The 25224-nt window shown below is 39.4% G+C and overlaps 1 protein-coding gene and 1 pseudogene across 1 annotated transcript; both read right to left on the reverse strand.

Annotated features, from left to right (window-relative positions):
- Positions 1–8216: 8216 nt before the first annotated feature.
- LOC126766432 (uncharacterized) lies at positions 8217–10209 on the reverse strand (annotated as a pseudogene).
- Positions 10210–21838: 11629 nt separating this feature from the next.
- LOC126766434 (tigger transposable element-derived protein 1-like) lies at positions 21839–23857 on the reverse strand. Its single transcript, XM_050484217.1, has 2 exons — positions 23762–23857; positions 21839–23698 (listed from the first exon to the last, which is right to left on the reverse strand). The coding sequence occupies exon 2, from the start codon at positions 23688–23690 to the stop codon at positions 21930–21932; it is 1761 nt and encodes a 586-aa protein (XP_050340174.1). The 5' UTR covers positions 23691–23698; positions 23762–23857; the 3' UTR covers positions 21839–21929.
- Between the last annotated feature and the right edge of the window lie 1367 nt (positions 23858–25224).

Below are 25224 nucleotides of genomic sequence, written 5' to 3' on the forward strand. Positions count from 1 at the left end.
AATGAATGTCATTGAGACTGCTGAATTAATGTGCGCAAAGTGGCTTGCTACAAGAAGCATTGATACACGCCCATACACCTGACCAGCTATATGCAATTCGAAAATGTCCTGTGCATTGTCGGGACCATAAATCATTCCCGTTTAATTAAACTTAACTCTGTGTGACATCTTTGCAAAGTTGCTGACCTGCAACACACGTCAGCTACCCGCGCGCTTCTTGCCTGAGCACTTTTAACTCCCACACGGTCTACATAGCACACATACTTACACAGTTGCCGTCTTATGCCGCAGTCGCGTCTGCCTCGTCCACATTTCTTTGGAGAAGCACTTTTGTAAAATCATCGTATTACGTTGTTTCAAACAGAGAGTGGGTGTATGAGAGCAGACTCATGGACACTTGCCATCTCTACTATAGGCGCTACCGGCAGAAACTTGCCAAATTGTATTTAATGCTAAATTTAGCTTTTTTGCTTCCTCCCCCATTACCTTCAATGTCTTTGTGTGTATGTGTCTCCAAGAGCTTCGGTATTCACCTCCACAGCGCCAAAGCTCGACTATGTCAACTTCAATCCAATTAAATGCTGATTCCCAAATGACCTTCAATTCGTTTTAAGTGTTGTCCACTTCTATCTTTATCGCTTCATTTCCTCGTTCCAATTTTCGCCTCAGCACTACTTTTAAGCTTTCGATGAGCACGTGCTTCACGTTTTCGCTCATCAGCTCTTTTTTTCAGTTGCTTATAGTTCTTACAATCAAAATGAAGGCTAAGAAAATATATACACACTTGCTCTAATATGTTGCTTTTGCAATTTCGAATTTTATTTTCAAAGATTAATTAAAATACGTATTTATCACATTCAATTTAAGTCTCATATTTGAAACATAAAATTAAAGTGACGTTAAGTTAACTGAAGTAATTTTGCAAAAGCCTCCGTAGCTGTAAAACTACATGTTTACTATTAAATACTCTTATTTAAATTATGTACAAAATACATATTCTTATTGTACTTTGTTTACTTTAACACGAAATGTGAACATCTTAGATTTTACCGAAAGTCTCATTTCTCGAGCTTAGTTTAGTTAGACACGTCAACCAAATAGAAGTTTTTATGAAAAGTTGTTTAACTTACGAGAATCGGCATATATGTCATCTTCGACAAGTAGTACAATATTCAATATCTTTAAACACTTTTACGTCCAGCCGCATTCCATGCTGTATCGAATAAGCTCAGACAAATTCTAATAAAAGTCTGTTCACCTCTTCGATCGAGCACTTTAACTACTAAAGCTACAGCTACAGAGACGATGGCATAAGGGATTCCAACGAAGACACCCTCCTCGCCTCTAGTGTTGAGACGAAAAAAACTGCTATCGGATATACCAGTTATTGCACGCCGGAACGAACTAAGGTATCCAAAACTTAAATATGGTGGCATTGACTGAAAAAGTCGCCAATTGTATCAACCAAAGTACACTAGCAACCAAAGAGAAAGACAGTGCAAGAAAAAGAAAAAATATCTACAGTCTTTGTACTAGGAAAGACAGCTAAGATTTAGCCTGATGACACCAGATGAATGTTTTCGGAAAAGGAAGCAATAAGAACCTCCCGTAGAAACCACCAAAGAAAAAGAAAGTGAAATGTACATATGTACGAGTATATGCATAAGTCATATTGGCATTTCACATTCATCGCTCCTAATTCAATATTGGCAGCGAGCATTAATTTGGCTCCATAATAATTAAAATGGGATATTCTCAACCAAAATCATGGCAAATATTCGCACAGCTAATTGATGTGTAAAATTCAGTCATACGAAAGTGTTTTTGAGGCTGCAATTGCGTGCATATCATATACATATATGTACATATATGCGTAGAAGTACCTGCATATGTGGGTATGTGCACTGACCAACTAGCGTCTAAATGTGGCCATAAATTACTTTATAGGGGATACTCACATGCAGCGAATATTAAGTTGCGGTGCATTTAAGTAGGCCCCTCGTTGTGGACGTTTCGTGCTTAGTTCGATTGCCGTTAGTTTGTGACCTCGGTTGCATATGTGTATTGCTGCTGGGAATGGTGAGGTGGAGTGGAGTCACTGAAGAATGTCCGAAAATATTTGGGGTAACGTCAGTTTAGCAAAGCGGCAAGAGATCTTGTCATACGAAGTTGTAGTTAATTATGGATGATGGTTTTCCTCGCGTAAAAAGAGAGGGAGTAAACGGTGAGACCGTGGCTATTATGCTTATATTTTTCTTTAAATTATTTGTGGGTTAAGGCAGTATCTTATGCTTTAATCGTCAAATCCTGAAAGCAACCTTAAATCCGTGTTACTTGCTGTAATTGTTTTCACGATCGCAAGTTCTGCACTCTTATTTTATATTATATAAAGAGAAAATATTATTATTATTATTATTGATTAGAAATGATGAATAATCACAACTGGCAATTAACAAGCGAAAGTAAAGTATCGTAAATTTTTAGTTTTTCAAATACTATGTTGATTTTGGAGCGTAAAGCCCAACACATTACTTGAATACTACTATGACCAAAAAATAGTAACACCTTGTTCATAATTTTAAAATTCTTTATTTATTCTTCTAAATCTATGTCGCTCCTTTCTAAGTAATCCTATTGGTTCAAATACACTTGTGCCTACGTTTTTTCCAATCCACGAAACAGTTGTTAAAGTTGATTTCCGGAATATCCATAAAGTCTTCAATTGGCTCAAAACGGTTTCCTCGAAGTGGTCATTTGAGTTTGTTGAATAGCTAGGAGTCACACGAAGCTAAATCAGGCGCATACGTTGGTTGCTCCATTATATTGGTTGAAAATTTGGCACCACACTTCAATAATCGAAGAAAACTTGATTTTTGACCTGTTTTGACGTGGTTTTTCGGCTTCGGCTCACCTTTGCTTCGATGTTCGGCCGATTGATCGTCTGTTTGCGGGTCGTAAGCATATGTAGATCCAAGACTCATCGCCAGTAATAATAGGATTCGGGGTATCCTGGTAATCGGAAAGCATTGTTCCACATGCATTAACGCGGCGCTGTTTTACGAAAAGATTAAGTGATTTTTGAACCATTTGTGCTTTCACTTTCTTAGGCCCATACACTTGTTCCCGGCAAACATTTATCACAGAAGGCCTTTCGCTACATTCCTAATGTTTCGGCGCTAGAAATTTAATACCGCTGACAAAATTTAGTGGAACTTATTTGTTGAATAATTTCACTCATTGTAAAATTCGCCGAATGCACTTTATGGACTTTAGAAAGACACGCGTATGCTAAACACTAATGATTATTTCAATCAAGTCTCATCAACTTAGAAAAGAAAATTTTGACGAATTGTCTTTCAAGCGAAATATAAATTAAACAGCCTTACTATTTTGTACTACCACAGTGGAATATCCCTTCAATGAAGAGCCTTAATATGTTTGCAGGTTTTTATTTTGGAGTAAATTCTTAATGTCGGAAACTGAATGTCTTATGTCATTACTTAAGGTAGACATGTGGTTTTGAATAATAAATAAAACGTCCTTAGCTTTATCATAAAGACAAGAGTTTAACATTATATTTTTTAATATTTTCGACCAAGTAACCGCGCAACTGGATAGAATTTCCAAGGCTGCAATTGCCTCGGGCTTATCTGTTTAGACACACGAATTCACATAATCCAACAAAAAAGAGTCCAGCAGTGTTAAATCGCACTATCTTGGGGGTCACGTTATTATCGCTGAAAAATTTTGGCCACCTCATTTTGGGCCCATTGACCAAACATGTGACACGCCTGATGGTCGTTCGAGTTGAATATTGTAAGTTCGCAAAATAAGACCCATCTACAAAATTTTCCATAAAGTGAAAGGACAAGGCTCCTATTAAGGCTATTACGCGATGGCGGATGGACTCATTTGAGTCTTCTTTACTATTCTGCTTCACGGCGGCAATATAATCTTCGGCGTGCACTGCGCACTGTACCGCATCTCTGAGAACGCGCATTTTCCAAAAAAATAAAACCAATTCATGATTACTCAAATTACACTGCTGGACGATTATGTCGACTGAATATTGAACTCAGCGAGCGATTCGAACCTTTATTTTGGTAATAAGTTTGCACGATTTGGAAACGTTAATCTGGAGTTAGTCTGTTTATTATAAAATGGCAATCCAATCTTAGTATAAATCAAGAAACTGCTATCAAAAACACTAAAAAAGATTGTTTCCTTGAAAACCACAAAGTTTCGATGTAAATTTCACCAAATTTTTACTAAGAATATTAATATCTCCACTTACAAAATACTTACTTACCTACCCAAATTAGTTATGCCTATCTATTTTCCCGCACATCCAGTATTTATTATTTACGTAGAAGCTTAACAATCGCCATCCGCACTACAACCATATCGAGGCAACATATGGCTGAAACACATCCACATGCCTCCATCATCAATCAATAATCAATCAAATCAACATCCTTGCTTCCGCTTTTGCACACCAACCACCCCGCTTAAAGAGTCCAGATGATGCCGCTCAACAATGCCCTGGCCACAAGCTTACCAAATTAAAACGTGAATGTGGAGTAAATGTCAACTGCGAGGAGCACCGAATGGCGTCGGGAGAAAGTGGCGCGAACAAGAGCAATTGCAATCCATTGGTTTAATGGTAATATGCTCGTGAGGCGGAACGATTTACAAAACTTTTCGACTAGCACATTTACGATTCGTGCATACACATACATATGTCACACACATACTTATTCAGACAGGTAAATTAAGTTGTTTGGCGAAACTTTTAATTATCGTTTGGCCAAGTTGCCCGATCTGGGTAAACAATACTAGTATTATATACTTATGCATAAATGCAGTTGTGAAGACAGAACTGCTCGTGCACACACTAACACATACATACATACATACGTGCACAGGCAAGAGGTTGTTAGTGTGAAAAAACGTATGGCCAAGTGATGAAGAGCCATATAAAAGCATACTGATTGATGATTTTCCGCTTAAAGTGTATGAACTACGAAACAGACGGTGAAAGTGGACGATTAAAAGAATAAGTGATTAAATGGTGCAGTGTGGATCCTAGGCAAGAGGGATGAATTGGTAAAACGGATTTAAAAAAAGAAAAACTAGAACCTATGATTTTGTAAAAAAGAATAAATTAAGACTAATGTAACTCAGCTAAACAACAAATGTTCTAACCGAGAGCAGTTCAAAAACACTCCTGTATTGTGATTTTGTTTGTGACAACACAGCTAAAATCTCTTTATTGAAACCACTAATACAATAAAGTATGACCTTCGGAGAATGTTGTATAAAATTTTCACGAATAAATATTGAAAACAAGCAAAAACGTTAACTTCGATACAATGAAACCGAAATTATAATACCTTCCACAAGTGCATATATTTTGGCATAAAAAAGTATGAACAAATGATTAGCTTCTTACGGAGAAAATGGCGTGCATAAAATTTAAGTTTGATATCTCAAAAAGAAAGGGACTACTTTGCGTATATATAGACAGGGTAAATCGACTCAAATATATGGTATCCGACGGTTGCTTATGGCTGTTACAAACTTCGTAGCAAACTTTATATATCCGATTTAAGGTCAATGTCAATGGCTGCACTTATTGGAATGTGCCAAAAAAACGTTGGATTACGGGGCCTCTGATAACCTGGTATGGAAATAGTGTTCAAAACTTCGAAAAGATCGTTGCATTGGTTTCAAAATTATGAAGAGTGGTGACTTTAGACGTGGGTTGTAACGAAGTAAGTCTAAGTTTTAGAGTACTAAAAAATTACATGTAAAACGTCTATAAGAAAGGCATAAAAACAACGTCTCTTATTCAACTTTTCTCCAAACATCCATCCATCTTGAAACTTCTCAGCAATATTTTTAAAATCAGTAGCTAAAGGAGACAATGCAAAAAATCCCAAAATTAACTGAAAAAACGGTACCAGAGAGTAGTAATTGTAATAAGTACGTGTAAGACGAAATCCGAACATCTAAACGAAAGTACAAACCCGAGCAGTTCCCAAAAAATAAATCGCAATATTACCGAAAGGGAACAAAGCAGCTCAGCAGCGGCAATACTTTTCTGCGATGTAGCCAGAGATAGACTACAAGTAGCCATTGTAGACGGCAACTCCTCCTCACCAAGCAGAGTGCAGGAATGATGGGTGGAGATCGACGTCAGACGGTCGAGTATGGTGCTTAGCAATGTACTTGACTCCTCTGAAATACTTAGGGATTACAGCGTCGTCAAGTGCGCGGACCAGGCCTCTCTAAATATCCTAACGGATAGCGCTGATAAAATTAGCAAAGCCTTTGTAGGCCTTCAGCTGAGGCTTATACCCGCAAAGGATATCCCGAAGAGACCTAGTGCTCGTATTTGGCTGCCCCTTCTATAGAAGCCAGGCGAAAAACTCCTCAAAGCCATGCCACGCGTAGACGAGTGGCAGCTGATAAAGGAAGAGAAACCTAACAAAGCAAGTGAACCAATTCTGTTGGCCATTTGCGATGAATCTGTAAAAGCATTAATGAAAGCTGACAATGTCAATGTCAAAACCAGCATCAGTATTCACACTCGAAGAATGCTACAGCGAATCTGGCAACTCTCATAAACGAGAGGGGCATCGACAACAGCCTTATAAAGGAGCCCTGGGTTAATGAAGACACCACTAAACGGCTAAACAGCAGGAACTACAATATTAAACCAAGGGCATGCATTTTTATCAATAAAAGTATACATTCATTCCTTTGTCCAAATTACAGTACAGAAGATATCACGGAGGTAATGGTGGAGCAAGTGAAAAACCATTTCTTCTTGGACTCACCCTACATGGCTCATGACGAGGACATACCACCGGCATCACTTATAACTCTAATGGAGAACAACAAAAATGCTGATGTCCCAATAAGGTATTATGCTAACCCAAAGCACACCTTATGGGAAAGCTCCGGTGTAAACAACAGAGGTGAGTCACTCTTACAATATATTTTAAATAGCAATATAAGTATATGCAACAACGAAGAAAATCCGAATTTTATCTTCCCAAGCTTTAAAAAGTTTCCGGGTTGGGAATTTTTACAAGAATAGCAACAAAAGGCCTTGAAAAAGGAGGCAACAACAGTATCAGCAGTCCACAAGGACTTTGTAATGAGGTAGAAAAGATAGAAAATACCTTAACAACAACATTTAATAAAGCCACATCGCTAACAGTAATGAAGAAGAGAAAGCCTCCTCCTTGGTAGAATAGTGATCTTAAGAACCTGGGAACACAACTAAGGAAAGCTGTCAATGAGAGTTTCGGAACTAAAATCTAGCAACCCTTCAAAGATATCATGAAAATATACAAAAAAGGAGTCAGAAAAGCCAAAACTGACTCATCGCGATCCTTCTGCACATCGTTAGAAAGTTTCAGAGAATCCGCTAGGCTGAGTAAAATGCTATTCAAAGAGCACACCAGTATTGCCTACGTAAACGCTGAGGGAAATGCTTGGACCTCTTCTGAAGAAGAATCTCTGGAGATACTTATTAAAAAGCATTTCCTTGGGTGTCAGCAGACGGCGACAACATAGGTTCACCCAGAACCACTGGCAAGCCCAGCTGACTATTTAGGCTTGATAGTAGACAAAAAGAAAATTAAATACGCCATCAATAGTTTCTTACCATTTAAATCGGCAGGTCCAGACGGAATTATGCCCATAATGCTGCAAAAGCTGGAAGAACAAATAGTTCAAAGGCTTGAAAATATATACAAAGCGAGCATTCAACTGTCTTACATCCCAAGAAGTTGGAATGGAATTCAAGTGGTTTTCTACTAAAACCAAACTGAAGAAGACATGATAATGCTAAGGATTTTAGACATATAAGCCTCACATTCTTTATGCTGTAGGTACTACAAATGCTAATGGACTTATACATAAGAACAACCATGGCGGATACGTTATCGAAGTCCCAACATGCATACATAAAGGTCAACTAAAACTTCCCTTCATGATGTGATAACTATAACAAATTAAATCAGTACACTATAGGTGGAAGTAAGCACGATCATTAATTCTGTGACACATGGCGCTTTAGACGACACGGTGTGGAGATGGATACAATCGATCCTTAAGAATAGGAAGATTATAGCTTCAAACGACGCTGCAACACCAACAACCTGGCTTTTAGCTTACACACTTCAATTCCAACAAAACTGGGGGTGCAAGTATAAAAGTCCAACCTCGACTTATTTGTTTATTCGCCTATGTATATCTATTACAATTAGAATATGTTTATTAATTTAATGTCCCGCAATGACTACTTAGCAGGCAACTATTTTTCGCTCAGTGGGTATTCCAAAAAGGTACAATACTTAAATGTAAAAAAAAAACGAAAAACAAATAAAAAATTTCATATACATATATGTGTGGTTATCTAGCACACTGCCACACTAAAAATATATGTTTTGTTCATTAACTCCAAAGCAGTTTGCTTCCTTGGCACGACAGCATAAGTTTTCTATACTACCGCCAATGAACAGAATCATACTGCTCGCGCTGTACCTGCCTCCCTCCACACAACTGCTACACTTGTGCGCCTAGCGGTTTGCCATGCAACCAACACTCGTACCTCTAGTATCTGCTGTGATAGGCGTGGCCAGGCCCCCGACACATGCGGCATAATATCGCCACGAACAGCGTCAGCAATAAACTCAGACCTAATGTGATCAATATCAGTTTGCCATATGGCAACTCGTTTAGCTCTTGACGCAGGCAAATTTCCGGGGACTCGTCATGCAACACTAGATCTTTGTAAGCGTGTGCGCGATGCAGCAGACCGAGTTGCTCCAAATTCCACTCAATGTGCCGCGTTAGTTGAGCCATCGTCGAGATGTGCGTCACATTCGGACAATTGTCAACACCGTTACATAGCAGGCGGCGCGGTATGCAGACCTCTGTATCGCCGGGACAACGGAAATCACAGCCGCCATCCTGCAGCAATGACGATGCCAAACTACCGTCGGGATTGCGTGGCAAATGGAACAGTTCGGTCCAAACTAAACGGAAGGCATTTTTACCCGGCTGCCCGTCGCCGGTGTATTGAATCAGGACCGGTAGTGGTTCTTGATCGGGACCGAGAGCACCCAGATCCGCAGCGGAGAGTATAGGCAGATCACGCGCCAAAGAAATGTTTTCCGGGCACATTTTAAAGCGAGGTTCGAGACGCCCGGCGAGATATACCTCAATTTTAGCGCTCTCACAGGTGCGATCACCGAAGCGCGCCTTTTCCAAATTTAACCATAGATCGCGTTGTGCCGCTACTTTCAGTTCCCAAATGCACTTTTCGCGACGATAATGATGCTCAGGCACGGCGGCCATTGGGCCTGCCGCCATCGCCAATGCTTTCTTATACGGAAACACCAATTCACCATCAGGCGAGGGCCCCAATGTTATGGGACCACATAGCGGACCGTGCGCAAACTCATAAGACGCCTCGAATAGTGGATTGGGATTCGTGAAATAGGGCGTGATCGCATGTTGACCCTGTACGATCATTTGCAGGTTCATCTGATCCGCTGAGGATATCACGCGCACAGCCCGCGGTATGTTGTCGCAGAAGCAGGCTAGATTGTTCTGGAATTTCTCTCGTTCCTCCCAAATGACCAGCTTGTCAACACGTTCTTCATGACAACGCGTGCAGGCATTGTTATTATACGGTAATTCCTTAAATGACACTGAGATAACTTCGATTACTGCGCATGCATATAATCAACGATCAGTCACGAACTTATATTGGCAGCGTACGTCTGACCCGCCGGTGCGTTTGAAGATTAAAGAATTCATTGGTGAGCGAATTTTGCCACCCGGATGTTTCCAGGCATACATAACTTCATCGCAGAGCGTATTCGGCACTGGATCACCGAAGCGTGTATTATTGAAGAAGTCATAATGTGCCAAATAATAGAGCGATGAGCCACTATAGGAACCTGTTTTCGAATCGAATTGCACGTACAGCGAAAGACTAGTACTCACGAAGTCCTCTTTCTCTATAGGTCGTGAGAATGTATCGCAAAAGGTTTTGATAATACGCGCTGGATCGGGATGATCTGAATCGTAAATGGTCAGCGATTCACCGCAGTCACCGTCGTACTTGAGTATCGGCGACTCGATGCGATTTATGCGGAAGCTGCAAAAAAGAAAAAAATAAAACATTAGTTGGGGTTAAAAAAAATACTTATAACAAAATGTTGTACGTTAAGATTAATCTTAAACAGAAATCTTTCTTGAAAACCAAACTTACGCACTAGTAAAGAAAGCAGTTACAGCACTTTATAATGCCCAAATGGGGACTAGAGGCTCGGGTTACTCATTACTGTAATGGAAATAAAATATCTATAAAATTGAACTTAAATTCTAGAGAATATTAGAAAATAAGTGAAGTGAACAAAGACACAGGGATTTATACGGATGGGTTCAAAGCAGATAACCGAGTGGGAAGTGGTGTCTTTTCAACAAAATTAGATTAACTACTGCCGAGCCTTCCAAACGAAGATCACCTTATGTATTGTATATAAAAACGAATCGCAAAATGTGTTGCTAAAATAATTGCCGGAAAACACTTAAATCCGCCCTTTTCGTTTTCCCGTACAAACGAATTAATGTTTGTTTGTTAGTAACGCTAAGAGAACATCTGCACCAATCTTGGTGAAATTTTCAGAGGTTGTTCGTTGTGGATTCGTTTAGAAATTAAAATACCTTATACTTTTCATGGGGAAAAGTCGGAAAATTGGACAATTCCAAAAAGTAACTTTTTTCCATAAATTTTTTTTTTCAATTTTCGTTTGTTTTGTTTTTCAATATTTTGATTTGTAAATTATTTGAATCGTTCAATTTTGGTCGCTTGCTTTTTTATTCCGGCTATTCAAGAGAAAAATTATTGAAAATTATTCAGTGAAAAATGCGTGTTTTGGCATTAACATACATAGGCAGCCCAAGGCACATGACCGAGTACTCCCAGGATGCTCCGACATACGTGCGGAATTATGGATCGCGGTCAGCAAGCGATCGTCACGATGTTACAGCACGAATTTTCAAACAACAGTTACGATGTTTGATGAACTTTATCTTAAAGCAAAGTTTATGTGGTGGAGGATGGAGTCTTGTGTAGAAGATCACGCAAGTGAGGAAATTTCTCTGATCGCCATTCACTTAGAAGTGGCCAGAAACGATTCTTTTACACATGGCTCAAGCAGCTCACGACTTCCTGTCTTTGACCAAGTATCCTCTGGGTAGCCTAAGAACATCCGTTGGAAGGCGAGCTAACGTTAGAAGGCGAAATATCCCCTACATAGAGTTGTGCGCTGGGTTTGGGACTCGCCACGTAAAAAACTCTACCAATGAAAAATTACCAACAGCCTCGGAAGAGAAACCCCCCTTTTGATGTCGACCATGGCAAACGAAATAAGGACTACGATATTAGGGCATGCACCTGGAATGTCCGGTCCCTTAATTGGGAAGGTGCCGCTGCCCAGCTGGTTGATGTCCTCGTAAAAACAAAGGCTGACATCACCGCCGTCCAAGAAATGCGATGGACGGGACAAGGACAGAGACGAGTAGGTCCTTGTGACATTTACTACAGTGGCCATATAAAGGAGCGCAAGTTTGGAGTTAGATTCGTGGTGGGAGAGAGACTCCGTCGCCGAGTACTATCATTCACTCCGGTGAATGAACGTCTAGCCACAATCCGAGGTGCGAGGTTCTTCAACATACCGCTGATTTGCGCCCACGCCCTGACGGAAGAGAAGGACGATGTGACCAAAGATGCCTTTTATGAGTGCTCGGAGCGCACTTATGAGAGCTGCCCCCGCCACGATGTCAAAATCGTGCTTGACGACCTTAACGCCAGGGTGGGCAAAGAAGGTATCTTTGGCACTACGGTCGGTAAATTCAGCCTCCACGACGAAGCATCCCCAAATGGGTTGAGGCTGATTGACTTCGCCGGGGCCCGAAATATGGTTATCTGTAGTACTAGATTCCAGCATAAGAAGATTCATCAAGCTACCTGGCTGTCTCTGGATCGAAAAACTACCAATCAGATCGATCATGTTGTGATAGACGGAAGACACGTCTCCAGTGTTTTAGATGTGCGTGCTCTCCGAGGCCCTAACATCGACTCGGATCACTATCTTGTTGCAGCTAAGATTCGCACCCGCCTCTGTGCAGCAAAAAACGCACGCCATCAAACACGAGGAAGGTTCGACGTCGAGAAGCTGCAATCACAACAGACAGCCGAACGATTTTCTACTCGGCTTGCACTCCTGCTCTCTGAGAGCACTCGTCAACAACTAGTATAAGGGAACTGTGGGACGGCATTTCAAACTGCTTACGTACAACTGCAACCGAACCCATTGGTGAATGAAGAGCCATGAAGAGCTTGATAAGCTGGCCGACAGGGGTAACGCTGAAAAATTCTACGAAAAAATGCGGCGGCTTACAAAAGGTTTCAAGACCGGAGCATACTCTTGTAGAACCCCCAAAGGTGATCTAGTGACCGATGCCCAAAGCATACTTAAATTATGTAGGGAACACTTCTCCAGCCTGCTGAATGGCAGTGAACGCACAACGCCAGGAGAAGGCGAACCCGATTCCCCAATCGATGACGATGGAGCAGACGTTCCATTACCCGACCATGAAGAAGTTCCAATAGCAATTGCCCGCCTGAAGAACAACAAAGCGGCAGGGGCCGACGGATTACCGGCCGAGCTATTCAAACATGGCGGCGAGGAACAACCCAACGATTGGAACTTAAGTGTGCTATGCCCAATCCATAAAATAGGTGACCCCACAATCTGCGCCAACTACCGGGGGAATAGCCTCCTCAACATCGCATATAAGGTTCTATCGAGCGTTTTGTGTGAAAGATTAAGGCCCAACGTCAACAAACTGATTGGACCCTATCAGTGTGGATTTAGACCTAGCAAATCAACAACCGACCAGATATTCACCATGCGCCAAATCTTGGAAAAGACCCGTGAAAGTAGAATCGACACGCACCACCTCTTCGTCGATTTCAAAGCTGCTTTCGACAGCACGAAAAGGAGCTGCCTTTATGCCGCGATGTCTGAATTTGCTGAACGATTTTCTACTCGGCTGACGTTGAGCAACACCAAAAGCTTGGTCAGAATCAGGAAGGACCTCTCCGAGCCGTTCGATACCAAGCGAGGTTTCAGACAAGGCGATTCCCTATCGTGCGACTTTTTCAACCTGCTTTTGGAGAAAATAGTTCGAGCCGCAGAACTAAATAGAGAAGGTACCATCTTCTATAAGAGTGTACAGCTGCTGGCGTATGCCGATGATATTGATATCATCGGCCTCAACACCCGCGCCGTTAGTTCTGCTTTCTCCAGGCTGGACAAGGAAGCACAGAAAATGGGTCTGGTAGTGAACGAGGGCAAAACGAAATATCTCCTGTCATCAAACAAACAGTCGTCGCACTCGCGACTTGGCTCTCATGTCACTGTTGACAGTCATAACTTTGAAGTTGTAGATAATTTCGTCTATCTTGGAACCAGCGTAAACATCACCAACAATGTCAGCCTAGAAATCCAACGCAGAATAACTCTTGCCAACAGGTGTTACTTCGGGCTGAGTAGGCAATTGAGAAGCAAAGTCCTCTCTCGACGAACAAAAACAAAACTGTATACATAAATCAATCATTATTCCCTGCTATATGATGCAGAGGCATGGAAAATGACAACATCTGATGAGTCGACGTTACGAGTTTACGAGAGAAAAGTTCTGCGATAGATTTATGGTTCTTTGCGCGCTGGCCACGGCGATTATCGCATCGATGGAACGATGAGCTGTATGAATATACGACGACATCGACATAGTTCAGCGAATTAAAGGACAGCGGCCTAGCCAGCGTAGATTGACGGTCCTCAAAAGACAGTGGCTACGCTGGCTAGGTCATGTTGTCAGCATGGACGAAAACTCTCCAGCTGAAAGTATTCGACGCAGTACCCGCCGGAGGAAGCAGAGGAAGAGGAAGACCTCCACTCCGTTGGAAGAACCAAGTGGAGAAGGACCTGGCTTCGCTTGGATTATCCAATTGGCGCCACGTAGCGAAAAGAAGAAACGATAGGCGCGCTGTTGTTACCTCGGCTATAATCGCGTAAGCGGTGTCTACGCCAATTAAGAAGAAGAAGAAAGTTTATGTGGTGCTGTTAGACGCTAGATGTACTCTGTTGAGTGGCAAGAGAGAGATTTGCCGAATGCTCACATTCTTCTTTGGATGGTGTATGATGGTTACACCAGATCCAATTGATGAAATCATTTCTGCCGAAATTCCTTATCCAGAGGAAGATCCAGTATTATACAAAGTGGTGAAAACTAATATGGTTCATGGACCTTGCGGACACCATAATCCCACTTCGGTTTGTATGTCTGACAATAAATGCACGAAACACCATCCACGTGCTTTTCTTTCGGAAACGCAAACTGGAAATAGTGGATATCTAATGTATCGGCAGAACATTCTCGCATTCAATTTAGAGGAGTGAATATCGAAGTTGACAACACATTGATCGTACTATATTCACCACTATTGTCTAATTCACATTCAAAACGTATATCAATGTTTAGTATTGCAGTTTGATGAAATCGATAAAATACGTTTGCAAGTACGTCGCCAAAGGAAGCAACATGGTGGTTATTAGGCTTGACACGCAATAAAGCGCTTTATAGGATATTTACTTTTGCAATTCATGAACGTTTTCCGACTGCTATTAATTAACTTTGACGAGTTTTTTCTCAACTTTCGTCAATGATCCGTTTGCGAGAACATTGCTCTATTCGGAATACCTTGAAATTATATATGGAATGCATCGTCGAACAAATAGTTACGCAGAAAGCAAGGCCAACCAGTAGATGTACATTTAGGTGTGTTTTCAACTGATAGCTTAGGACGAATTTACACAATCCACCCGAAAAACGATGATTGCTTCTTCTTTCGGTTGCTATTGATTAATGTACGCGGTTCAGCTTCATTTGAGTCATTGGCGCATGAAATTTGCGTAGTGTGAATGGTACGGTATGTGCAACTCTTTGAGACGGCAATTACAATTGATGCAACACGATAATCACTGGAATCAAAAGATGGACCCTGCGATAGCTATTTCGAATGCAAATGAAGTTTGCACACTTTTCGCGATAATCATTTCGACATATCAGCCTTCAAATCCGCTTCTATTATGGGATACGATCAAAAATGACATTGCCGAAGACATTTTACATCGTATTCTCTAAGAATTGGAAATGGGAAAATTTTGATTGATACTTCCAGTGATTTGATATTCATTCCACCGCCGCATTATTTGCGCCTCAAAGTTAGATCTGTCATTATTACGTTTCGCAAATTTCATGCGCCAAAACTGTGTAATGGAACCCCACTGATTGTGATGCAGCTATCGAATACAAGGGGGCTGAATGCTTGATTCTACGAATTCCAACGATTTGCCATTTCAGTTCACAAGGATAGGCGCTGGAAGAGTGTGGCATAAATCTGGAAATGCCATGTTTTTCACGCGGCCAGTTATACTTGGCGTGTTTACAAGTTGGAAAACTATCTTCTCGGTATATTTACGTACCGGAACTGAAAGCAAAAAATGTTGTTTATAATGCTGCCCTACATTGAAAAAAAATGTAGGAAAATCGCAAAGAAATGATTTTTATTTCAATATAAATTCAACTTTCTTTTCTTTTCAAAACACATAATTTCACGAAGGCAACGCCTGCGGGGGTAGCTAGTTGAATATAAATTTCCTGCCATAACTCGAAGTTGTTTTTTGAATTTAGGTGATATTCGAGTTATGAAAGTTCAACTGTAATTATAATTTGCCGTAAAATGCCAAATCCTAACAGCCATTTTCTCAATGTTTGGTTAGCATCCATTTGCCAATTAAGTTCTGGTAAACTTAACCAAAATTCCTTGTTTCGGTAAACAATATTTTTTTAACTGACAGTTGCTGTTAACCTAACTGAGAAAATAGCCTTAAATACATTGTTTTTTCCATTGACATTTATTTGTAAGACCCTTTTAGTAAAGGTAGGTGGTAGGAGTGCAATTACCACTAGCTGTGCCACTTTGGTGTACTAGTCGTAGACTTTTATGTTATTGCTATCACGTTTCATCTTCTCTTTCAAACCATTTTGTGGTTTCGATGAAGCTAGTAATATCTGATATGCTTTTAGTAAAAATCCCTTCAAGGTTTGGTGCTTGATGGATTCCAAGTATTCTGTGTCGGATCTGTGATAGGGCTGGGCATTCACAGAGAAAGTGGAAAATTGTTTCTTTCTTCCCTGCTATTCGGCAGCCTCGGCAGATGTTGTTGTAGGGCATACCCACTTTGGACGCATGTTCTCCAAATGGCCAATACCCTGTTATAATACCTGTTACTCTGTAGTTACTTTTCTTAGACCTATTTAATAAGTTGTTGTTTTTTTTCTTGTCATATGCTGGCCATATCTGTTTAGTTATATTGCATTTTGTTATATTTTTCCAGATATTGTTTGCTAAGTGTTTAAAGTGTATATTGAGCGCTCTTGTGATCGATTCTAGTGGGTTTGGTATACACTCTGCCTCGGATTCGTTTAGGAAAGCTCCTGCCTTTGCCAACTCGTCTGCTTTTTCGTTGCCGAAAATGGTCCTGTGCTCGGGAACCCGGATCAAGTCTAGGTCGGTGGCGACTAGGCCAGAAGAACCGCGTGGCTATCCGTGTATATTGCTGTTTTATGTATCCATTTTGCTGTTTTATGTATCCATTTTGGACCCGCCGGTATAGACTGAGATGGTATCTTCCTCCTCTACTATGCCTCTTCTCCATTTAAGTCTAGAGAGTATCCTCACCTGGAAGCGTCTATTGAAATCCAGCATTGAGAGAATGTAGTCTGATTTAATGACGTTTACACTGAGTTGGTTTAGAATTTCATTATGTCCATAGTTCTTCTGATTCCAACCTCCCAATTCTTTTATTGTTATTGCAAAACATGCTGCTATTTGGTGAATATACATGCCAATGGGTAGCTGGTCCAGCATCGTATTAAGCGCGTCAGTCGGACATGCCTTGATTGCACCAGTAACACCTGCACATGCTGTTCTTTGTACTCCATTTAATTGTCTGATGTTGTATGGATTCTTTAGCGCTGGCCACCATACCAGTGCTCCATATGTAAGTATAGGTCTAATTACAGCTGTACACATCCACATGATTATACTAGGTTTAAGGCCCCAATTCTTGCTGACGATTCTCTTGCAAGTGTAGTAGGCCATATAGCCTATATAGAAAAAAGATATTAATTTTCCAGGTCAGCTTGGTGTCAATCTCCACCCCGAAGTATTTAGCTGAGGGGGATAGAGAGAGTGTTATACCATTTAGCACGGGAAGTTGAAACTGGGGCATTTTGGTTTTGCTTGTGAATAGCATCAGTTCTTTTTTATTATGGTTAACACCTTGTCCATTGTTGTTAGCAAATGGGTTTAATCTGCGTAGTGCTCCTTTCATAACTCTCATGTAGAAAGAAACATGCTTGATACCAACAACAATATATAGTCTGCATATACTACTATACTACTGCTTTTACCCCTCCACCGTTTAGTTGGAGTAGGAGTAGGAGAGGATCCCTCCCTTGTGTTGCAGCGTCATTTGATGCTATAATCATCCTATTCTTAAGGATCGATTGTATCCATCTCCACACCGTGTCGTCTAAGCCGCCATGTGTCACGGAATTAATGATCGTGCTTACTTTCATATGTAGTGTACCGATTTTATTTTTTATAGTTATCACATCATGAAGGGCAGTTTTGGTTGACCTTTATGTATGCATGTTGGGACTTCGATAACGTATCCGCCATGGTTGTTCTTATATATAAGTCCATTAGCATTTGTACTACCTACTGCATAAAGAATGTGAGGCTTATACATATGTCTGAAATCTTTAGCATTATCATGTGTTCTTCTGTCTGGTTTTAGTAGGAAACCACTTTACTTCCATTCCAACTTTTTGGGATGTAAGACAGTTGAATGCTCGCTTTGTATATATTTTCAAGCCTTTGAACTATTTGTTCTTCCAGCTTTTGCAGCATTATGGGCATAATTCCGTCTGGACCTGCCGATTTAAATGGTAAAAAACTATTGATGGCGTATTTAATTTTATTTTTGTCTACTATAAAGCCTAAATAGTCAGCTGGGCTTGCCCGTGGTTCTAGTTGAACCTATGTTGTCGCCGTCTGGTGACACCCAGTGAAATTCAGTGAAATGCGTTTTAATAAGTATCTCCAGAGATTCTTCTTCAGAAGAGGTCCAAGCATTTCCCTCCGCGTTTACGTAGGCAATATTGGTGTGCTCTTTGAATAGCATTTTACTCAGCCTAGAGGATTCTCTATTTCATGATTCTCTATTTTCATGATATATTTGTACTACTATGTCTGTTGATATCGTGAGGTCAAATACTTCCTCCCAACTCGGAAACCTTTTAGAGCTTGGGAAGTTAAAATTCGTAGTTTCTCCCTTGTTGCATATACTTATATTGCTATTTAAAATATATTGTAAGAGTGACTCACCTCTGTTGTTTATACCGGAGCTTTCCCATAAGGTGTGCCTTGTGTTGGCATAACACCTTATTGGGACATCAGCATTTTTGTTGTTCTCCATTAGAGTTATAAGTGATGCCGGTGGTATGTCCTCGTCATGAGCCATGTAGGGTGAGTACAAGAAGAAATGGTTTTTCACTTGCTCCACCATTACCTCCGTGATATCTTCTGTACTGTAATTTGGACAAAGGAATGAATATATACTTTTATTGATAAAAATGAATGCGCTTGGTTTACCTTAATTATGTGTGTAAAAAATATTGTAGTTCCTGAAGTTTTGCCGTTTAATGGTGACTTTATTAACCCAGAGGGTTGTCAGATTTGCCTTAGCACTCTTCCGCCTTTCTTAGCAGCTGGCTGACGTCGTCGACTTCTTCTGTCGTCTTTGTCAGCCGCTTTGTAGCCTTAGAAGATTTTAATCTTTGCCTTTCGAATGCTGAAGCTGATTTTATTGTCAGCCTTCGTAAGAGCCTCTGTAGATTCCTCGCAAATGGCCACTAGTATTGGTCTGCTTGCTTTATTTGGCTTCTCTTTCTTTATTAGCTGCTATTCGTCAATACCTGGTATAGATTTATATTGCCGCTTGAGGCAGCTGAGGAGTTTTTCGCCTAGCTCCTCTGGGGGGGCAGCCAAATGCCAGCACGAGGTCTCTTCGAGATCTCCTTTGCGGCTATAAGCCTCAGTTGGAGGCCTACAAAGGCGTTGCTAATTTTAGCTACGCTACCCGTTAGGAAAGCCAGAGAGGCCTGGTCCGCGCTTTTGGAGACCCTGTAGCCATTAAGGGTTTCAGAGGAGTCAAAGTCTAAATGGGGACCCGCAGGACTGTCGAGTGCATAGCTTAGCACCATACACGACAATCTCACGTCGATCTTCACCCATCGTGCCAGCACTGTGCTTGAAGAGGAGGAGTTGCTGTCAATAATCGTATCTAGCGACATCGCATAAATGTCTTGGTTGCCGCTTCACTCCGCCAAATTTTTTTGGGCAGAATGCCTTACGGTTCAGTGGTCGAAGGATGCCTCGTTTGGGAGCTGCTCGGGCTTGTGTCTTCGATTTGAGGTTCGGGTTGCTTCATTTTCAGAAAGCTTTCATATTCCTCCACTGTCTGTTTGAGGCGCTTGATATCTTTTGGTACCGGTTTTTCCGCATTTGATTCTGGGATTTTTTGGGTTTCTTTCTTGGTTGTCTCTTCTAGGTGCCGGTATACTTTGTCTGATACTTCCCGTGGTACTCTTAATCGTCTCCTGGCTGGAGGCGAGTAGATCGTTTTCATCAGATTCCGTTATTGGTATCCGATATGTCGTCGCAGTTCCTGAAGTCGTGACGGTTGTTGTCAAGTTTGCAGTTGTTGTTGTATTTTTTGCTTTGTCCATTTTTGGTCCCACGAGTTGGTTGGAAAGAGATGATCACTTGTCCGCGGAGCCTGTGTGTGGAGAGAAGGCATTCAATACCTCCGACCTCCCCCTTGTCATCGGAGGGAACCGTTAGCGATCAGCTATTCGGTCCGCAAGCTGACCATTCAGCAATCGGCACGGGTACCTCAACACCATGGGTAAGGTTGGTGTTGGTGCGGGTATCCTTCACAATAGGAGATGGAGGCTTTATTCATCCATATCACCATTGTGGGAATTAAGAGGTGTCCCTCTGGGTTCGTTACTAACTTAAGGACTCTTAACTACATGTTCAAAGTTTAATGAACTTCATATTATAACTAGAGGACCCGTCCATGTTTTACTGGTTTTAGTACCATTAATACCATCTATATGATTTCTACTATTAGGATTATGACTATTAGTTAAAAAGATATAGCATTTTTGATGAACCAATCGTTTTCAAATGATTCTTACATGAATTTTGAACAAAAGCTTATGATTTAAAATATAATTTTTGCATTTATGAATTGTATAAAATTTTAAAAGATAAAACGTATCCTATGTCTTTGCCCTGGTCCTAAGCTACCTCTCACCAATTTTCAGCTAAATCGGCTAAGCCGTTCTTGAGTTATAAATGCTGTAAATAACACGACTTTCTTGCATATATACTTATAGATTTATATGTGAGGTTTTTCTATTATTTTTATTATTGTTATTTTTTTTTGTTTGAAGAAATGAAATATTGAAACATAATTCCTACAAACATGAATTTTGAACAAATGCTTATGATTCGAAATTTTATATTTACGAATTGTATTGAATTTTAACATAGATAGAAAGTATCCTATATCCTTACCCTGGTTCCAAGACTCTCCCCAACAATTATCATCCAAATCGGTTCAGCTGTCCTTGAGTTATAAATGACTTTCTTTTATATATATAGATTTGTAAATTTTCCAAGTTTACTGAGCTTAAAAATTCACACATTTGTGTGGAGATCCGACATGGCCCACTTAAGGTAACTTTGCAGTATAAATTGAAGTATTGATCACATGAAGAATCGAGGGTTTGATTTTCTTAAATAAAGAGATTTCCTGGCGACTGTCTTTTATGGGAATTTAATTTAATTTCTCCAAAGGTGTATCAGATAGGAAAGCTTTGTCATTACAATAAGGTAGGACTTAATTTTTTTAAAACCTGTTGGATAACGTTAAATTGATTATCATAAGGGAAAAAACTGCAGTCATTATCATTCCAATCTGGCATGGAAGTTTGAACTGCACTTTCCTTTTTTTGATGAGCTGCAAAAGCCACATTTAGTCTGTTGAGAATTTTGGAAAAAAAAGTCAAGAAGAAGAAGTGGACTGTCTTGCTCAATATTAGCCTCTATTACCTCTCTTATGGATCGTTCAAATGTTTCGCAATAGCTATTAACACCTTCACCAGTGGGGGATCCAGAAAATTTTTTTGGAGGGGGTTTTACGAAAATATTTCTTACTCACCGTATTTTTAATATAGCAGTTCCCTCGCGAAAATTCAGTTATTATAGGACACGTTTTAGCTTGTGCGCAAAAATGGGTACACCTAATTCTGTTTTTACACGATAGAATGGTTCCCGAGAAATTCGTGTAAAAAAAAATCGTGTAAAAAAAGATACTGGCCAAGTACAAAAATAATAGATTGGTTCTAGACCTCAAAAAATAAGTTAAAATTAGACTAAATAATATAAAAAAATATTGTTGTAGTTATTTTAAGAATTTATTTCCGTTTTAATTTATTAAATAAACTAAATTATAATAAAATAAATTAAAATTTAGATTTCATAAAAAAAATAATATCAGAAATTCATTGCCAAAAAACTTAAATAACATAAAGTACAACCATAAGAAAAATTTAAACATTAAACAATTTTATTTATTGTCACTGTCTGATAATAAACGTAAACGTTTGCGAAAGACTACAATATCACTGCCATCACTGGAATGATTTTGTTGATCATTATCATTTCTAGCCGACTGTGTTGGGACATCAGTAGATTTTTGAACGAAATCAGTTATCTTAGATTGAGTTTTATTTCGCGTTAACCCATTATAAACTTCCCTGTAAGATGCCATTAATGATTTCAGTTCACGTTGAAATTTGGCAGCTCGTTCCTCGTCATGATCATGTTGTTCAAAATGACTACCTAATTTTGTAGCGAGATCAAGACCTTCTTTAATTAGAGATGCTTTCAAAATTGGACGATCTCTTTCGTCACTGTCACTATGTTCTTTATCATAACGAGTCTCAAGGGTGAATTCGATAATTTCATTTTCGCTCAAGCTTTCATCTACCAACAATTCTTCTACATCTGCTAACGATAGGTCATCGAATCCATCCCCACCGATTGCATTGGCCATTGTTATTATATCAGCAAGTTCAGCGTTATTATCGATAACAGGATCTTTGCATTTTACGCATTCTGGCCAAATATTTTTCCAACACGAGTTCAAAGTTGATGGCTTTAATAAATCTAACGCGATCTTGACTTGATTAATGCAGTCCATTATAGAAAATTTTTTCCATTCATCTATGACTGATGATTCCTCATAATTATCAAGTTTTTCTACAACATAATGAAATGAACTTCTTATGTAATACGTTTTAAACGTAGCAATTATCCCCTGGTCTAGTGGCTGTATAAGGGAAGTGGTATTAGGTGGCAAAAAACAAAATTGTACGTTTGGGTGCTCCAAAACTGGATGGCCTGGTGCATTGTCTAGAATCAAAAGAACTTTAAATTCGAGACATTTTTCTTTCATGTAGCGCCTAACTTCTGGGATGAAGTGCTTCTGAAACCACTCTGTGAAAATTGCACTGGTTACCCAAGCCTTTTTGTTCGCCATCCAGTGTACAGGCAATTTATTGAAATCTACACTTTTCATGGAACGTGGTCTTAAGGCACGATGTACTAGGAGTGGCTTAAGAATACGTTCTCCTGAAGCATTGGAACAAAACAACAACGTAATACGGTCCTTTGCTACTTTAAAACCACCGGCTGTTTTCTGCGATTTTGCTACATAAGTTCTTCTAGGCATTCTCTTCCAAAAAAGGCCGCTTTCATCTAAATTCCAAACTTGGTCTGGAGTATATTCTCCATCTTCAATAATTTTTTTTAGTTTTTCGGGAAATTCTTTAGCAGCCAATTCATCAGCGGATGCAGTTTCTCCCTTAATTTTTATATTGTGGAGAGCGTGTCTTTTTAAAAAACCAGTCATCCAACCAGTACTTGCGGAAAATGCATGTTGTTTTGACTGAGATGATGTATCTGGATCAATTTCCTGGATACGTTTATAGATTCTTAATGCTGTCTGCTTGATAGCAAGTCCGTCTACTGGTATTCTCTTTTGGGATTTGTCTTCTATCCAGATTACCAAAGCTTTTTCCATTTTCTCTTTAACAACATCCCTTACATACGATGATGACTTTGCACTTAATTTTGTTCCAGAACATACTGATGCTCTAATTGCCGTTTCATTTTTTTTAATTGTTCTTACAGTAGCTTCATGGATTCCGAAATTATTTCCCACAACCGTTGCGCCTTGTCCCGTTGCAAGTTGATCTAAAATTTTGATTTTGGTATCTAAGCTGATCGCTTTCCTCATTTTTAATGCAGGAGAATTATGTAACATGGGTATGGCTACCAAAATATATTTTATTAATCAAAAATGCAAAAATCTAAAATTAAATATTTGAAACTAACCTGTTATTGGTCTACCAAAATTATATGAGCTTCTACTTTATTTTACTTAGCACTTGTTAAAAATCAGCAAAAACTAACGATCTTTCAATTATAATTGTCAAATATAGGAACTAAATTGTGTGTACAATACATTATGTACGTTTTTACTTTTTCAATAATTCGGGGAATCCCGCATTTCCAGAAATTACACAGAAATTAAACAGAAATTACGCATACATAGACATAACTCAGAATACACACCAGAATTATTTTAAGTAGAAAAAAATTCATTGAAAAAAAAACGTGTTAAATCCAATAATTCATGTAAAAAAAGTAATTTTGTTTTTTTTTGTATTCGTGTTATTTCAAATTATGTCGTGTAAAAATATAAATATTTTTTCGTATTTACTCGTGTTATTTCAAATTCGTGTAAAAATAATTCGTGTAAAAACAGAATTAGGTGTATAAGGAAAGTTGCGAAAAATCATATTATACTGTTGAAAAGAATGAGTTAATTATGCAACTTGACAAACAATTATGCACGTGATAATGAGGAGCTTGTACAGTTGACCATGTATTACGTAAACTGGAGTGCAGGGGCAGGTTATAGTGCGCATGGGTGCATAATAATGCGCATGATATATTACTAAAAAAGAGCATGTTGATGAATATTTTCGCAACCAAACTTCTTTCGTAATATTATTTCAATTAAACTATTATTAAACTATTTTTATCTAATTATTATGTTTGTATATCCACTAAGCCATAAATAAAGATATTAAAGTGAAATTTGGCACAAAGGATCGCATTAGGGAGGGACATATTTGGAAGTAATTTTTTTGGAAAAGTGGGCGTGGCCCCGCCCCCTACTAAGTTTTTTGTACATATCTCGGAAACTATTATAGCTATGTCAACCAAACTCTACAGAGTCGTTTTCTTCAGGTATTTCCATATACAGTTCAAAAATGGAAGAAATCGGATAATAACCACGCCCACCTCCCATACAAAGGTTATGTTCAAAATCACTAAAAGTGCGTTAACCGACTAACAAAAAACGTCAGAAACACTAAATTTTACGGAAGAAGTGGCAGAAGGAAGCTGCCCCCAGGCTTTTTTTAAAAATTGAAAACTTATGGACCAAGAAGCATATCTCAGGAGCTACTAGACCGATTTCAATGAAATTCGGTATATAATGTTTTCTTAACACCCTGATGACATGTACGAAATATGGCTGAAATCGGTTCACAACCACGGCTTCTTCCAATATAAAGCTATTTTGAATTCCATCTGATGCCTTCTTTGTATAATACGAGTATAAACATTAGGAACCAATGATGATAGCGGAATAAAACTTTACACAAATACGGTATTTGAAAAATATGTAAATGACGGATAATGAAATCTCGATTATCACTTTACCATGCGAGAGTATAAAATGTTCGGTGACACCCGAACTTAGCCCTTCCTTACTTGTTTTTATCTAA

The sequence above is a fragment of the Bactrocera neohumeralis genome, unplaced genomic scaffold (genome assembly GCF_024586455.1).
Source record: "Bactrocera neohumeralis isolate Rockhampton unplaced genomic scaffold, APGP_CSIRO_Bneo_wtdbg2-racon-allhic-juicebox.fasta_v2 ctg1182, whole genome shotgun sequence".
Taxonomy (NCBI): Eukaryota; Metazoa; Arthropoda; class Insecta; order Diptera; family Tephritidae; genus Bactrocera; species Bactrocera neohumeralis.

Coding starts and splice junctions, on each gene's coding strand:
- LOC126766434 (XM_050484217.1), bottom strand. CDS start 23,690: ATGTTACATAATTCTCCTGCATTAAAAATGAGGAAAGCGATCAGCTTA.